At 44.6% G+C, this 17,783-nt stretch overlaps 1 protein-coding gene across 1 annotated transcript in view; it reads left to right on the top strand.

Annotated features, from left to right (window-relative positions):
- Nucleotides 1-17,783, top strand: part of COLEC12 (collectin subfamily member 12) — a 277,937-nt gene that overhangs the window by 35,987 nt on the left and 224,167 nt on the right. The window contains exon 2 of the mRNA XM_066352331.1: nucleotides 6,928-6,978. Within this exon, the coding sequence (XP_066208428.1) occupies nucleotides 6,928-6,978 (51 nt within the window). The remainder of the gene's footprint in view (nucleotides 1-6,927; nucleotides 6,979-17,783) is intronic.

The following is a 17,783-nucleotide window of genomic DNA, read 5'->3' as shown; positions in this document are numbered from 1 at the left end:
AGAGTATTTCCTTCCTTTTTAATTGCTGAATAATATTCTACTTTATGGATATACCACAATTTATACATATTTATCCATTCACTAGTTCATGAGCCTTTGGGTTGTCTCCACTTTTTACAATAATGAATAATGCTGCTATAAGCATTCATGTACAAGTTTTGGTGTGGACATATATTTTCATTTCTCTTGGATATATACCCAGGAGTAGATTTCCAGGATTATATGATATCTCTATGTTTAGCCCTTTTGAGGAACTGCCAGACTGTTTTCCAAAGTGGCTATGCCATTTTGCATTCCTACAAACAGCATTGAAGGGTTCTAATTTCTTATATATTCACCAACACTTATCTATTTTTTGCATTATTGTCAATTCCTTCTTAACTATATGTTCAACCAGTCATCCTATTTTAGCCTCACTTTTATTCTCCTTTCAAAGTGACCTGGGTTCCAAATTCCTAAGCCTTTTCAGAATTCTTTGTTTTATAAATTATTGCTTCTTAGCTTTCTCTGTTGCTAGCACAGGGTTCAGTTTCTTGCATCTGTGTGGTCAGTGACTCAGTGTGTGGTGGGAGCCCACAGACTGGCTACTCACAAGCTGTAAGACCGTAGGCCAAACTATGTAACTTCTCTCAGCCTCAGTTTTCTTATTCATAAAACAGAAAAACAAAATAATGAATGGGAAGTACCTGACATTCAGTAGTTATTGACTAAGTATTCTCTCATCTTCCCCAAACATGATGGGCATTCAAAAAAAGCAAGATTTAATTTCTTTCCATCAAGACTTCACCGGAAGCCCTGGCCGGTTGCCTCAGTGGTAGAGCATCGGCCTGGCATGCAGGAGTCCCAGGTTCTATTCCTGGCCAGGGCACACAGGAGAAGCACCCATCTGCTTCTCCACCCCTCCCCCTTTCCTTTCTCTCTGTCTCTGTCTTCCCCTCCTGCAGCCAAGGCTCCATTGGAGCAAAGTTGGCCCAGGCAGTGAGGATGGCTCTATGGCTTCTGCCTCAGGTGCTAGAATGGCTCTGGTTGCAACAGAGCAACGCCCTGGATGGGCAGAGCATCGCCCCCTGGTGGGCATGCCGGGTGGATCCCGGTCAGGCGCATGTGGGAATCTGTCTGACTGCCTCCCCGTTTCCAACTTCAGAAAAATAAAAAAAAAAAAAGACTTCATTGGTGAGTGGGAGAGATAGACACACAAGTAATTCTAATTTGTTTAATTTTCAACAACTATTGAGTGCCTATAATGTCCCATTAATGTACTAGTTGCCGAGGTTTACAATGTGACAAGTTTCCTGTTTTCAAATGGCTTTCTGTCCGGTGGAGTCAAAACCAGAATTGGAATATAAGGCAGAGCTAAGTGCTGTCACACTGGTACGAAGGAAGTGTAGGGGAAGGAAAGGTAGTTTCTAATCTGGGGGTATCGCACAGCTCAGTCCACAGATTGATTAGAACATTTTAATGTGTATAACTCTCAACTCTCCAAGTCAACTAAACTAGACTCCCCTTGAACTCATGCTAGTCTGAAATAGCAAGGCTCAAAGAATAAATCAGCTACAGAATTCCATTCAACATTCTCTATCGCAAAACCTCTAGTGAATGTGGCTCTGTGCCAGTTACCAAGGAAAGTAAAAAATAAAAAATCACATTTGGAAATAGGCAAGCAAAAGACATTATAGCTCATAGGTATTAAAGTGAAAATGCTGAAAGTACAGCTGTGGAAACCAAGAAAGTCTGTGCTTGTAGATTGAAATTAAACACATTTTGTTATTCAGTGTGTGAGGTTACTTCTTTCCTGCAGACAAATAGCTATCGGAGCAGGGATCGTTAAAGCCATTGCAAGACTTAGAGACCTTAAATCCTCAGCAAGTCCTTGCTTGTGTAGAAGGTTAGCAGTTATGTGGCATAGACAGTGTTAGAAATAGACCTTGAACAGTGCCAAATTGCTAAAAGGACTGGATATCCTCTAGGAGAATATCCTTATTTGAGTATTTTACCGTTGCAGGTTCCTTATACCAGTGGTCCCCAACCCCTGGGCCGCGGACCATTTGGTACCAGTCCACAAAGAAAGAATAAATAACTTACATTATTTCCGTTTTATTTACATTTAAGTCTGAATGATGTTTTATTTTTAAAAACTGACCAGATTCCCTCTGTTACATCCGTCTAAGACTCACTCTTGATGCTTGTCTCTGTCACGTGATACATTTATCTGTCCCACCCTAAAGGCCGGTTCGTGAAAATATTTTCTGACATTAAACCGGTCCGTGGCTGAAAAAAGGTTGGGGACCACTGCCCTATACCACAAAGACAATGGGGGATATACTTAGCTTGGGTCTACTCAGTGTGAGGGAAAGGCTTCGAGAACAGAAAATAACATTCCACATAACATCAAGCTGTTTGTCTTCCTCAAACCCGTCTGTCAGCCATTGTGAGCCCCATCATTGCTTTGTGTCTTCTCAAATGTCCGCGCATTGGGAGCACCTGACCTCTCTCATCCTGTCTCCTGTGGCTCTTTAGCTTGACGTGGATTCCCCACACAGTCAGCCCCATCAGCTCTTGCCTCTTCCTCATTCTCAATTCCCTAAATGCCCAACCCTATCACCAGCCTGACTTGGCTATTTATCAACTGAACAGCTGGGAAAATTCAGCAGTGGGGTTCTGGGGAACACCTATACTAATGAACTGTTATACTAAATATTACCTGCCCAACTCGACAGCTTTTAAGGATATCAAAAAGGATTCTGAGGTCAACTTTGAAAGCATTGAGTAAAACAAAGTTATGCAGTGTTTTTTCTTTCTCTCTTTCTTAGCTCTTCTCTGGGGCTCTAATAGTTCCAAGTCCATTATGAATTTCTAAGAAAGGATAAAGTATGCAGTGTTTCCCAAATTCTCTTTTTGCTTCAAAAAAATTAATAATAATAATTAAGAAAGATGGATTTAAGACACTTCTCTATGAGATCTTCCTGATAATCCCAGTTAAACATTACTTGTGGTGCTTTACTTGTACCTCTAATGTCTCATACAGTGTGTCCGTAAAGTCATGGTGCACTTTTGACCGGTCACAGGAAAGCAACAAAAGACAATAGAAATGTGAAATCTGCACCAAATAAAAGGAAAACTCTCCCAGTTTCATACCTATTCAGTGCAGTTTGATGTGGGCTCACACACAGATTTTTTAGGGCTCCTTAGGTAGCTATCCCGTATAGCCTCTACAGACTCGTCACTGACTGATGGCCTACCAGAACGGGGTTTCTCCACCAAACTGCCGGTTTCCTTCAACTGCTTATCCCACCGAGTAATGTTATTCCTATGTGGTGGCGCTTCGTTATAAACGCGCGGATATTCACGTTGCACTTTGGTCATGGATTCGAATTTAGCGAGCCACAGAATATACTGAACTTTCCTCTGTACTGTCCACATCTCAACTGGCATGGCCGTGGGCTGCTCCGCTGTATACACGGTGTTACGTCATCATGTGCGCATGCGCACTTGCTGCCACATCATCCTACAGAAACTGGGAGGGTTTTCCTTTTATTTGGTGCAGATTTCACATTTCTATCGTCTTTTGTTGCTTTCTGTGACCCGTCAAAAGTGCACCATGACTTTACAGACACACTGTATAATTTTCTATCTGATTTTAGAGTTGGGTGAGATAGAAATTTTTATTCTTTTAGTAGCTGCTTTAAGAATTCCTAATTCTCTTTGGATAAAGATTAAGACAAGAAGGAGAAGATCCTCCTTGAGTTCTATTAGGGGGTAACCTGTAAGGCCTTTATTTTCTTGACACCCCCCCCCCCCGCCCATGAGTTTGGGCATGTTAATTTGGAAGGCAAAGCTAAACTGCTTTAATAACAAAAATACGTGATATTTGGAGTTCCCAGGGAAATTTCAGGAAGGAGAGGAGTCAGTCAGACTAAATGCCGCATGGGATAAAGATCACAGAGGAAAAAGAAGACAAACAAACAAACAAATGGTGAGCCTGCTGAAAAGAAGCTTTGGGGGAGAACGGACATTCCAAAGGGAAATTTTAAGCTGTTTGTTATTGGGGATGCAGCATAAACTGCTCTTTTGTCTCCTCCGTGAAATCTTCAGTGATGCCTCCTTGGCCCACAGCATTGTGTGTGACTAGATTCTTCTGCAGATTGGGCACAGCAGTGGTAGGGCTGGAGCTGGCAGGAGACGCTGACATCTGGGTGGCATTGTTACTTGTGTTCATTCTCATCAACTCCCCTAGGCTATAAGCACTTACTGAATAAATTAATAAGTAAATGCATGGGTTCTAAGCAGAAGCAGCAGATAAGGATTTCTCTTTAACTGAGACTAGTCCAGCTGCTCAGCCATTAGTGGGATAGAATTACCTAGTAAAGCAGGCACATGATAGGGGGTAATATGTATTTATTTGTTGAATAACCAGTTACTGAGTCAGTGAGAAAGGTGCTGTTCTCTTGGTCGTAAGCATGCTCTTCCATGTAGAAAGCACTAAAGCTTTAATCCTTGACATCAGAAGACTACGTTAATTATGAACACCTGGCCCTCTAGATTTCCAAACAGCATCTTTCCCCTGTTCTTTAAATAAGGAAACAATGGTAAAATACAGGGCTAACACACTTTTCTGTTAGAAGTAATTACTCTCTTATATGTATTTTCATAGCATTTTATAACCAACTAGTATTGTAGGGTTCACCACGTTGTATTCAGATACCATGTATCCTTGATTTCTCCATAACACTTTAAGGTTTAGATATAGCGAGGTCCCGTGTCTGATTTTGGGGCCGAAAAGATGATCACAGAGACTTTATTTTCTCTGTTGGCTTCTCTTCCTTGAAAGCCTACTGGCTTCTTGAGGGAAGAGATCACATCTCACTCTCTTCTGAAGCCCCACTGCCTGGCTTCGTAGTGTGGTTCATAGTAAGTGGTGATTCAATGCTTTTTTTCTCTCTTTCTTTTCCAAGTGAGAGGAGAGATAGACAGATTCCCACATGCGCCCCAACTGAGATCCACCTAGCAACCCTTATCTGGGGCCATGCTTGCAACAGAGCTGTTTTTAGTACCTGAGGCTGGCGCTCCTGGGAGCCATCCTCAGCACCCAGGGCCAATGCACTCGAACCAATTCAGCCATGGCTGCGGGAGGGGAAGAGAGAAGGGGAAAGGGAGGGATGGAGAACAGATGGTTGCTTCCCCTGTGTGCCCTGACTGGGAATTGAACCTGGGACATCCACACAGTGGGCCAACACTCTACCACTGAGCCAGCTGGCCAGGGCTATTGAGTCAATGCTTTTGAACTGAATTGCTTGTGGGTAGAAAAGCTGGGTGCTGGTGCAGTAATGATGACCTACTTAGGAATAATTAGGGCTCCCTGGAAAGACCTGGTCTTGACACCTTTACTTGTCATTAAAAGTGGCCTTTAACTGCACAATTAATTGCCAGGACCCACACCTGGTAGAACAGTAAAATGAGAAGTTCTTTATTGATGTAATAAGGAATTGCATCATGTTCACATTAGAAAGGGGATTTGGTAGAAATCTTGGCTGGCATTATATCTCTCTTATTTCCACAGTGGCTCTAAATTGAGGAACTCCCAGAGCAAGGCTGTCTTTTGAAATGCATTTACTGGAAAACCATCTGTCAGCCCCAGTTATCCAGTGGAAGGAGAGTGGGGAAGGGTTTGGCTGTCATTGCAGGAGTCATGCTGGGCTCCTGGTATGACACAGTTGGTGGAAGAGATGACCACAGAACCCAGCATCTGAAACGGAGGGCTGTGGGCTTAATCATGTGAAGATAATTTAACTATCTGAGTAGTTAATTATTCAGTCATTCATTCAACAAAATTTATTAAGCCCCTACTCTGTGACAGGTACCATTCTAAGCACAGAGGAGTCATTCTTTTTTTTTTTTTTTTTTAACTTTTTTTTTTTTTTCCTTTCTTTCTTAAGCTGGAAACGGGGAGAGACAGTCAGACAGACTCCCGCATGCGCCCAACCGGGATCCACCCGGCACGCCCACCAGGGGCGACGCTCTGCCCACCAAGGGGCGATGCTCTGCCCCTCCGGAGCGTCGCTCTGCCGCGACCAGAGCCACTTCAACGCCGGGGCAGAGGCCGAGGAGCCATCCCCAGCGCCCGGGCCATCTTTGCTCCAATGGAGCCTCAGCTGCGGAAGGGGAAGAGAGAGACAGAGAGGAAGGAGGGGGTGGGGGGGTGGAGAAGCAAATGGGCGCTTCTCCTGTGTGCCCTGGCCGGGAATCGAACCCGGGTCCCCCGCACGCCAGGCCGACGCTCTACCGCTGAGCCAACTGGCCAGGGCCGAGGAGTCATTCTTGAAGTAAGAAAAAAGGTGTAACTCAAGCAGTGTCAGAGTGATGAATAGGGACGAGGGAGGTGTTTTGTAATGGGGGCTTGGCTCTAGGGTCTAGTTTTGTCCCCAAGGTGAGAGGTGTAATGATGACACACACACTACAAAGTTCCAAAGACAGCTCAAGGGAACTGAGATTTTTCTCCCTAGCTTGGCCAGAGGAAATGAAGAAAGATAGAGGAGAGAAAGAGTGTGTGTGTGTGTATGTGTGTGTGTGTGTGTGTGTGTGTGTGAGAGAGAGAGAGAGAAAGAGAGAGAGAGAGAGAGAGAGATACAGATGAGGATATCAGAGAGTAATATTAAAATAGGTGGTGTGACAGGGAGTGACTGGGTAGTGGTTGAGAAAGGCATGCCACAAGTCATAGTTTAGTTGAGACCTGAATCCAAAGCATGAAGAATAGGAGGCAGACCCTGTTGTCTTTCTCAGAAAGCGGGGGGCATTGCAGGAGCAGAAGGAAAGCCCCTGTGAGGAAGGGGAGGGTGGAGCAGATAGAGATTGCAGCCGCGGGTGTTGCACTGACCCTGCCTGCACTTCTGGGCCACACCAGGGTTAACGCTGTCTTTTCTTCACCTGCAGACGACTTCGCAGAGGAGGAGGAGGTACAGTCCTTCGGTTACAAGAGGTTTGGTGAGTTCTGACAAAACTCTTTCTTTCTCTGGGCTGGATCTGGGATACAGTAACAAGACTGTTACCGGACCTTTGACACATGTGAACGTGTGTGGCTCTGAGGCCCAGTTCTGGTTGGAAATTGAGTTTCTGTATAACAGGTAGATGATTTCTCAGAACGCTGAGGGCAGTGGAGCAGGAGCTGTGCTCACTCAGGGGATGCTTTAATAAACAAAACATGGTGGGAAAGGTAAACCTGTGACAAGACAGGAGCAAAATTACACGGGGTTCCTCTGTTTTGATATTTAGAAAACATCTTTCCTTTTCCCTCAGGCCCGTTTATAATTCAGTCAGTGTTAGGAGACAGGGAAAAGACTTTTTCTAGAAACCCAAGTGCTCTGTGGTAGGCTGGACAGTGGCCCCCAGAAATGTCCGCGCCCTAATCCCTGGAACCTGAGTGTTACCTCATATGGCAAAACGTGCTCTGCAGATGTGAGAGAGTGAAAGAACTTGAGGTGAGGAGGTTATCCTGGGTGATCTGGGTGGGCTCTGAATGCGACCACAAGTGTCTTTGTAAGAGAGCTGGAGAAGGAGGTCTGGCTGCTTGGAGGAGAAGGCGAGGTGAGGAAAAAAGCAGAGGTTGTGCTCAGAAGGTGGAGGACGGTTCCCTAACTAAGCCAAGGAAGACAGGTGGCCACTGGAAGCTGAAAAAGGCAAGGGAATAGATTTTCTGTTCGGATCCTCTAGAGCAGTACTGGTCCGTGGGCCACTTGGTACCGGTCCGCAGAGAAAGAATAAATAACTTACATGATTTCCGTTTTATTTATATTTAAGTCTGAATGATGTTTTATTTTTTTAAAAATGACCAGATTCCCTTTGTTACATACGTCTAAGACTCACTCTTGATGCTTGTCTCGGTCACGTGATACATTTATCCATCCCACCCTAAAGGCCGGTCCGTGAAAATATTTTCTGACATTAAACCGGTCCGTGGCCCAAAAAAGGTTGGGGACCACTGCTCTAGAGAGAGCACAGCCCTGCTAGTGTCTTGATTTCAATCAACTGAAGCAGATTTCAGACTGGTGGCCTCTAAAATTGTGAGAGAAAGTTAGTGCTGTCTTAAGATACCGCCTTTGTGATGATCTGTTGAAGCAGCGGTGGGGAGCTGCTGCGTGCTACTCTGCCGCCTGGTCTGCGCACGCGGGCTCTTCTCTCTGGGACCATACTCTTCATACTCTGCAGGTCGGCTTTGGACTGGTGAACACTGTGAAGTTCCAGAGACAGTTTAAGGGAACTGAGGTTTTCATCCCAGCTTGTCACTGTGCCTTGGCCAGAGGAAATGAAGAAGGATAGAGGAGAAAAGAATGAGTGTGCGTTTGTGTATGTGTATATGAGAGAGCGAGCGAGAGAGAGAGAATGAGAATATGAAAGAGAATGAATCCACTTCCTGTTGCTCAAAAAAAAAAAATCCTGGTTGGACTTTGATTAAAGTTAACAGTCCCCAGCTGCTCTGGCTCCCTCATTGCTTTAGCATTTTTCCTTCTGGACACACACTTCTGCATTTTTTTTTCCTGGGAAAAAACAAGGCTTTAAAACGGGAATGCAGCGGTGCCAAGCCCTCGCTCCTCCATTCATACGCCGGCAGCCTTGCTGTGCTGACGTCTCCCTCCCCTCCCCCACGGCGCCTGCCTCTACACGCGCACCTTTCTGGATGTGTACCCTGCCTTCTGCTTTCTGATGGTGGGTTCACTGAAGGTGCTGGGTGGCAGGAGTGAAGAGGAAACCAAGCGTTATAGAGCAAAGGAAAACAAAACAAAAATGGAAAAGGCAGAAATAAAAAGGAAAATCAGACTTGTCCGAATAAGGCAAAAATGTTGACATACCTACATATTTTGGAAATCAGATTTCAGGTATGCAGTTGGAAAACAGAAACTGAAGAACCAAGAGAAAAGTTTTTTTTTTAAAAAGAGTGACCTTTAGAGAAATGTTATTTAAAATTTGGTGACCATGTAACTAGCCAGATGGGTGGGGATCTGGTGGAAAATAAAATAAGCATGAAAAATAGTTAAGTTGCTGAAAGGATTTCATGTGTGGTGGTTAAATTATGTGTGGAAATCACACACTGGTGACTCAGAGGAGACTGATAATAGCTTACAAATACTGGACAGCGCGAATAGGGAGGAGTGAAGGGCATGATACCAAGTGGTACCAGTAGGAGAAAGGGATGAAATTAAAATGGAAAACCTTGGAAGAGGCTATGAAGGACACGTTCTGATGTTGAGGATTCTTGGATTCAGCTTTTAGACCAGGGGTCCCCAAACTACGGCCTGCGGGCCGCATGCGGCCCCCTGAGGCCATTTATCCGGCCCCCACTGCACTTCCAGAAGGGGCACCTCTTTCATTGGTGGTCAGTGAGAGGAGCATAGTTCCCATTGAAATACTGGTCAGTTTGTTGATTTAAATTTACTCGTTCTTTATTTTAAATATTGTATTTGTTCCCATTTTGTTTTTTTACTTTAAAATAAGATATGTGCAGTGTGCACAGGGATTTGTTCATATTTTTTTTATAGTCTGGCCCTCCAACAGTCTGAGGGACAGTGAACTAGCCCCCTGTGTAAAAAGTTTGGGGACCCCTGTTTTAGACAAAGTGACAGTTATCCAGCCTAGGGGTAGAGGAGAATTTTGGAAATAGAAGAGCCTTTGGGATGATTTAAACCACCTTTTAATTTTACAGATAAGGAAGGTGAGGCCCAGAGAGATGAAGTTCTCAAGCAAGTTAGTTGGGGCTGGAGTTGAATGCTGGGTCTTCTAACTCCCAGGCTCGTGTTGTTTTAAGAAAGGGTCCAACAATGAGGCTGAGGTGACCTGTCACCTTCTTTATCCTAGAGGGATCTCTGTGGTTCCAGGACTCTTCACATGGGCTAGACACCCAGTCTGTCCCCACCAGGGAGGCCTCATCACTTTTGCAGGATCTAGGGCTCTGGAACTGTTTAATAGAAGATAAGTGTGTTTTCAGTTCCTAAGGAGTGGCCAGAGCTGGTTACTGAAATCAGCAGAACCCAAGACCCCATTCCTTTAGGTATGGCCAAACTTTCAGCATTAATGGAGGACACAGCTGGTGTGAGGTGGGGGTGGGCGGCACCCGGAAACGATACAGCCCTGTAAGCCCTGCTACTACTTTGTGGGCCTCAGATGCTGCAACTGCCCAGTGAGCGGTGACACCTTCCAAGGCAGGCCAGTCTACCTTGCAGGCCTCTAGTGAGACTGAGATGCCAGACGGACAACTGCTTTGAAGGTGCAACACTAGAAAAAGAAAGGTGGCAGGATCACTCTCCTGAGATTTGGGATTGTCATCACTCTCTGGATGTTTTGGTGTAGCGACATCTGCTTATCAGAATGTGACAGGTCTGAAACTTCATTCCTGAAGAGATGCAAAGGTGTGGTCTGCCTCTGAATATGGCAATATTGTTGACTTTTCTGTTTGCAAAAAAGTAGACTGGATAACTTACAGGGCCTAATTTATTTTTCCCATTTTCAGTATGTCTTGTTTATGCAAGCACCGAGGATGACAACCCGAATTTAGGCACTAGATGAACCAGAGGTGAATTATCCACAGGTCAGAGGGGCCACTGGTTTAGCAAATTGTTTCCTGGTGGCTTGTTTCCAAAGGTGTTCATATATAGGTATTTAGAAGCATTGGCTGTGTAAAGTCAAGGCTGTTTACATAATAATATTGGGCCTTTTGAATTCAGTCCAGTATTACAATAAAGAGCAAACGGGGATCTTCTCCAGTGACCTAGTGTGCTGTGGTGTGACATTAGGACAGCCGTTCCTTGTCTGTTCAGGTTTCCCTGTTTGTATTTTGGTCTCAACCAGGTCTTCCCTTTTTCGTCAGTCTCTCTTTGTGCCATCCTTGTCAACCCCTTCCCCGGAGTTCTTGGCATGCATCTGAAGAAGAGAGAGAGTCAGACCCGGTGGCTCTGCCCCGTACTTTCTCCTGACCAATGCTTTGATGAGGGGGAATTATGAAAGATTAATGAAGTGAGCATTTGGACATTTAATCAGACTCAGAGGGTCAGCATTTCTTGGCCTCAGTATGCAGAGCTAATTAATTTGGGATGTTGCTATAGTTACAGTACGGAAGAGTTTGCCCTCTGGACCTTGAGGTACTGAATATTACTTTTTATTTTCTGTAAATAAAATATATGATATATACTACAATCATATCCTTCTGTTTATTTCCTAGTTACTGTTTTCTTCCAAAAGTAGTGCACATAGCTCTGGAACTCTTTAGTGTTAGTGAGCAAGAAGAGGAAGAGAATTTGTTCATATTCTAAGGGATAAATATAAATTTATAAAGTTGGAATTTTTGATAAATTGATTCAAATGTCTTCTGAAACCTTCTGACTAGTCCTTTGATAAACATGAATCTATTCAAGTTAAAAAATTTTTTTTATTCAATAAAATAATAGGGAGTGGGAGGAAAGAAAATATCATGTAAGTTCCAAGGGATAAGTACATTAAAACTCCACTGAGGGGCCCTGGCCGGTTGGCTTAGTGGTAAAGCGTTGGTCTGGCACAGGGGTCCCCAAACTGCAGCCCGTGGGCCGCATGCGGCCCCCTGAGGCCATTTATCCGGTCCCCGCCGCACTTCCGGAAGGGACACCTCTTTCATTGGTGGTCAGTGAGAGGAGCATAGTTCCCATTGAAATACTGGTCAGTTTGTTGATTTAAATTTACTTGTTCTTTATTTTAAGTATTGTATTTGTTCCTGTTTTGTTTTTTTACTTTAAAATAAGATACGTGCAGTGTGCATAGGGATTTGTTCATAGTTTTTTTTATAGTCCGGCCCTCCAACGGTCTGAGGGACAGTGAACTGGCCCCCTGTGTAAAAAGTTTGGGGACCCCTGGTCTGGCGTGTGGAAGTCCCGGGTTTGATTCCTGGCCAGGGCACACAGAAGAAGCGCCCATCTGCTCCACCCTTCCCTCTTTCCTTTCTCTCTATCTCTCTGTTCCCCTCCTGCAGCCAAGGCTCCATTGGAGCAAAGTTGGCCCAGGTGCTGAGGATGGCTCCATGGCCTCCGCCTCAGGTGCTAGAATGGCTCTGGTTACAACAGAGCAATGGCCCAGATGGGCAGAGCATTGCCCCCTAGTAGGCTTTCTGGGTAGATCTGGTCAGGCGCATGCGGGAGTCCATCTCTCTGCCTCCCTGCTTCTCACTTCAGAAAAAAAAAACAAAACAAAAATCTCCACTTAAGGAAGATAGAAATCTGGGAAGAGGGGTCAGCTCCCAGTCCTGCCCTTTAACTCAGGTAGAAATGGTTATAACAAATCTAGCTCATGCTTATCTATCCCTTTTATCTTACCAAAGGACTTACAAGCATAATTTTTCCTTCACAGCAACTCCATCAGGTGCTGTCTTTCCCACTTGCTGGCTGCTTTTCCTTTTTTCGGGGGTGTGGGGTGCAGTGTGGATGCTGGAACCAGGTGTGTGGTTTTGGATCAGAGTTCCAACATTCACCAACTCTTTGACCTTGGGCACATTGTTATTTAAAATTATAAAGTCTCAGTTTCCTCACTTGTGAAATTTGAGTCAGAATAGGCCTACTTCCTAGCGGTGTCATGGAATTAAGTGCAATACTGGATTAGCATGGTTCCTGGCACAGCAGAGCATCCCATAAGTGTTGCTCGTTATTCTGACCTTAAGTCTTCCCTCTTCAACTATTTGGTCCTGCTGCTTGAACACGATGTCTAGGATTTAGTAGGTCCCTAGATACTTCTGATTTCCAGCAGCCTCATGGAGTTTTGTTCCACCACACCCCCTGCTTTACTGCTAAGAACTGAGAGGGGCAAGAAGGCCTGGGACAGTGGCTGTCTGCCCTAGCCCCATGGCAGGCAGTGTTGGGTCTAATTGCAAGCAGCCCCCTGTATGTGCTGGGCCATCCTTCTGAAATCTGCTTTGCCCCTTTCTGTGCTCAGGGGGTGGGGACAGACTGCCTTTGTTTTATGGGTTGCATTGGGGTCTCTTGTGTTATCTTTGGAAAATAATAGGATGTCCAGAGTTGGAACGATGAAGGAGCAGAAGATTCGTGGTTCTGCCTGTGACAACCACTGGTAGATTTAAGGGTTGACAGTGAGCAGCTGAGGGCAGCTGGAAATATTTGTTGTTTGTGTTTGACTAGATTGCTTCCTTGGGGCTGAGGTATAGGGAGTATTTGTAGCTATGAGGGCAAAAAAAGATCTGAAAAGTGGCAAACCGTGAAACAGCAACAAAAAGTAGTAGGACGCATTCTCTGTGGTGTAGAGTTCATCTTTTGTAAAAACTAAGTAGGAAAATTATTCAGACTGGCTGGGTTTTTTCTTTTCCCTTTCTTCCCTTGATGAATAGTTTCAGATCAGTAAGAACAAATTTTAACAGTTTAACCTGCACATTGCTAGGCATAGAGAAGCAGCCTGAGAAATCCATGTTGAGTAGAGCCCAGCCCTGTACCAGAACACTCCTGCACCAACACACACGCGCGCCTTACCTTCTGTCCTGCCAAGTCAATGGCTCAGGTGAAATCATTGAGCTGTTTCTTGCCGAAAAAAAAGGTTTAGAGAAACAACTGAATGTCTAACAGTGAGGACCACTTGGGCTTCTGAGAAGCAGGCAGCACCGATACGCTAAGCCAAATAGCCAGAAAGAAAGGTTCTTTGTGAGGCACATGGTGAGTTTCTGCTTTCAGTGCCGAGAGGATTAGAAGAGTTTACCAAGAGGATGCTGAACTGTCTTTGGGAAGCTGCTCAAGATAAACACTTGGATGCCTCAGCTTGTGGTTGTCTGGGCTTGGGGACCAGGCTGCCTGTCTCTCCCCTCCTGGGACCCTTCCCAGAAGGCTGGCTTCATCTCTGGGTTTGAAGGAGGCGCCGCTTTGAAGTAACGGTATCCACCTCCAACTGCAGAGCCAGGCTGCACGCATTCTTCTCATCACAGCCCTTCAAGATGACACCAGCAGAGCTCACCTCTTCCTCTGATAAGAATGCCAGGAATTTCCATCATTTCCTGCGGGGAATGACTAAATGAGCCCAGTGTGAGGCTGTCCTTTCAGCAGCACCTTTTCCAAACATCTCTGGATGGAAAGGGTACAACATCAGGCAAAGGACTGACCCCGGGCAGAGAGATAAGTTCAGCGCGTGGAATGCGGGGAATGAGAGTCTGACTTCGTGCCTCAATGGGATTTCTTTGAAATGCTCAAAGCCATTTGCATCATTTAGTAGGAGGGTTTTGTTTATGTGGCTTTGCAATTGCTAGTAGAGTTGGTCTTTCTGATTTTATAAGAATTTCATGTCAAATGGCATGCAGAGAAGTAGGCACAAAAGAGTTTCGCTGGTGGAATCACCTTGCAGGGAATTGGCAGAAAAACTCCTCTGGCCCCTCTCCCCTCTGGTTCCAGTCAAGCAGGCAGAGACGGGGAGTTCTCTGTCCATCGTTTTCTTTTAAATAACTTGAAGAGATTTCCTAATTTTTATCATTATAAATACTCAAATGATTTTCACAACCCTACCTTGATAATGTTTGTTCAGATTTTGCATTTTTCCCCCATTGAGGACTTCCTACTTGTTAGGTCCAATTCTCTCTGCCTAGTCTTTCTTGTTCATCAGTGAAAATTTGTTCAACACCACATTTCTATGTGATTATTATTATTATTATTATTATTTTACCATTTTCATATGGAAAAATATCATTAAGCATTTCTTCTGTGCTAGGGAGTTGCCCACTCATTAGTTCATTTCCTTCTCTTAGAAATCTTCCCCCCCCCCCCCCCAGGGACAGAGAGTCAGAGAGAGGGATAGATAGGGACAGACAGACAGGAATGGAGAGAGATGAGAAGCATCAATCATCAGGGGTTTTTTTTTTTGGTTTATTTATTTATTTAATTTTTTTTTGTAATTTTCTGAAGCTGGAAACAGGGAGAGACAGACCGACTCCCGCATGCGCCCGACCGGGATCCACCTGGCACGCCCACCAGGGGGCGACGCTCTGCCCACCAGGGGGCAATGCTCTGCCCCTCCAGTGCGTCGCTATGTTGCGACCAGAGCCACTCTAGCGCCTGGGGCAGAGGCCAAGGAGCCATCCCCAGCGCCCGGGCCATCTTTGCTCCAATGGAGCCTCAGCTGCAGGAGGGGAAGAGAGAGACAGAGAGGAAGGAGAGGGGGAGGGGTGGAGAAGCAGATGGGATCTTCTCCTGTGTGCCCTGGCCGGGAATCGAACCCGGGACTTCTGCACACCAGGCCGACGCTCTACCACTGAGCCAACCGGCCAGGGACAATCATCAGTTTTTTGTTGTGACACCTTAGTTGTTCATTGATTGCTTTCTCATATGTGCCTTGACCGTGGGCCTTCAGCAGACCGAGTAACCCCTTGCTCAAGCCAGCGACCTTGGATCCACGCTGGTGAGCTTTTGCTCAAACCAGATGAGCCCACGCTCAAGCTGGCGACCTCGGGGTCTCAAACCTGGGTCCTTCCCCATCCCAGTCCAACGCTTTATCCACTGTGCCACCACCTGGTCTGCCAACTTAGAAATCTTTTGAGGTAGGAATTACCTGGAGTTTGCAAATGAGGAGACTGAAGCTGGCCAGGCTGAGTGGCATGGCCAAGTTGACTCAACTTCACTTTAGTCCACCTTATTCTTTCTACTCTACCCATGACTGGGAAGCACACAGATGTGTCCTTCCTCAAAGCCTCCCAAATTTCTGATGGGAAAATAAATGATTATAGAGGTATGTGGGTTAACTTAGCAGTTGCTTATACATGGTCTTATATGTCATTATTTCAAAATATGTATAGATTGAACACTTGAGCCTTGAATTTTCAACCATTTCAAATATAATCCCCACCCCCACTCCTGTCTTCCCTGGCAAGAGTATGGGGAGGGAGAAGAGGGCAATATTTTGTTTTTCCTACCACTGGGCTAAAGCTGAATGTGGTTTGTTTTTATTCTTGGAAAAATTAGAGAAAAGAAAATCCAGTCATTTCCCTGTTACAACAGCATGAAGACATTAGGTTGTTTGCAGTGGTTGGTTGCTGGCCATAGGGTGGGAAAGAGTTACTCCTTTTGCTAGCAACTCCAAGCCACTTAAAACAGATATACTTGGAAAGTTTCCATGGAAGATAGGAGTTGTTCATTTGGAGTCCCCCTGGGAATGGAAAAGGTGTCTAGAGCCGTGGGTTTTGAGGGAAGACCAGGGTCCGCAGCATAGTTGTGGACTAGAGTCTGTTTTTCTTTCTCACATTGCCTGTTGGTGCCCTTGGTGTTCAGGATGGCAGCTGGTTAGGAAGCAAGGCTTCAGAATTGGACAGTCCTGGTTCACCTGCTGGCTTAGCCCTTTACCAGCAAGGTGTCCGATGTCTCTAAACTTCACTTTGCTCATTTGTAAAATGGGAGTGGCAAGAACACCTTATTTTTAAGGTCCATGGATTATAAAACCTATAAATAATATATGTATCAATCTAAAGGGCCAGGTATGTAGTAGGTCTGCACTAGACTGTGGCTGCCAGACTGCTGACTGCTCTTCTTCCCTCCCCCAGGCCTCAGCACCCCCAGTTTGGTGTTGCGTCAGCTCTTTCTTTGTGAAGCCCACGAGGCCTCATGCTCTTTGATCCTACCCACCTGGTAGCCTTCCTTCATCAAAATCTTACTGCCCTCACTCCTGTATTCTCTGTCCTGCATCTGGGCCATTATTTGCTAAGGGAACATCAGAGAAGTCTGTTTTCTTGCAGGGCCTTTTCTATCTTTCTTTCTTACATTCTCTCTCTCTTTCTTTCTTAATTTAAAACTTTGGTGGCCACCAGTAGAGAATACATTTTAAGGATGGTAACACACACTGGGGGCTAAGAGCAACTCTCGTGGAGAAATGTATAGCATCCTTATGGCTAAGGGAATGTATGCTGGAGTTGGCTGTCTGGGTTCACTTTCCAGCTTTGCCACTGACTGGCGAGATAGCCTTAAACCTCTCGGTGCTGTAGTGTCCTTGTCTAAAAGATGGGGATAATTATCGTATCTACTAGTATTGTTAGAACGGAATGAGTTAAGACTTAGAGCAGTTCCTTGTACATAGAACCACATAAGTGTATGAGTTATAAAAGTGACATAAGTGTTCACAGGTGGCTACAGCCGTTCCAGGTGCCTGAAATAGTCTTTGTTTCAATGTCATTTTGGGAGCAAGGAAAATTTCCCAGAAGGCCTTCAGTAGATTTTTTTCCTCCATGTCTTTGGCTAATATTGAGCCACAGTCTTTTCCTAAATCAGTTATGGACAAAAGGAATGGGCTGACTCTGGTTGGCTTGGGCTAATTGTTCGGGGTGGAATATATGGTGAGGAATTAAGCGCTCTGATCGCTATTATTAGGTATAATCTAATATCCATGATATATCATATAATATAAAATATATTTATAATTTAATGCTAAATTAGATAATGATTATTAATTATTAAATAGCAATATAATTTATTTATAATCAGACCTATTATATTTTTGTTCCAGTTATAAAAGTATCATGTTTTGTATAATACATTTAAAAATTAGATTTACTTACAAAATAATTATAAGTTTACTTTTAAATTATTTGTAATCTTGTTACAAATGGAGCTACAAGGTGTTGAACTCTTGAGAACCCAGAGTTCTTAGTTTTTGACAGTTTATAAGAAGAAAAAACTTCAAGAACAAGAAATCAGTATGATAGTGAAGGGAATAAATAAATGGACGAACAAAAGTTATTTTGCTTTCTTGGAGCTTAGCATTCTCAATAGTGTTAAGCAGATTTTGAAGAAACAACTTTTTTCAGA

Source organism: Saccopteryx leptura, chromosome 11 (genome assembly GCF_036850995.1).
Source record: "Saccopteryx leptura isolate mSacLep1 chromosome 11, mSacLep1_pri_phased_curated, whole genome shotgun sequence".
Taxonomy (NCBI): Eukaryota; Metazoa; Chordata; class Mammalia; order Chiroptera; family Emballonuridae; genus Saccopteryx; species Saccopteryx leptura.
The sequence above is the reverse complement of the archived record's forward strand: the minus strand, read 5'-3'. Positions and strand labels throughout refer to the sequence as shown.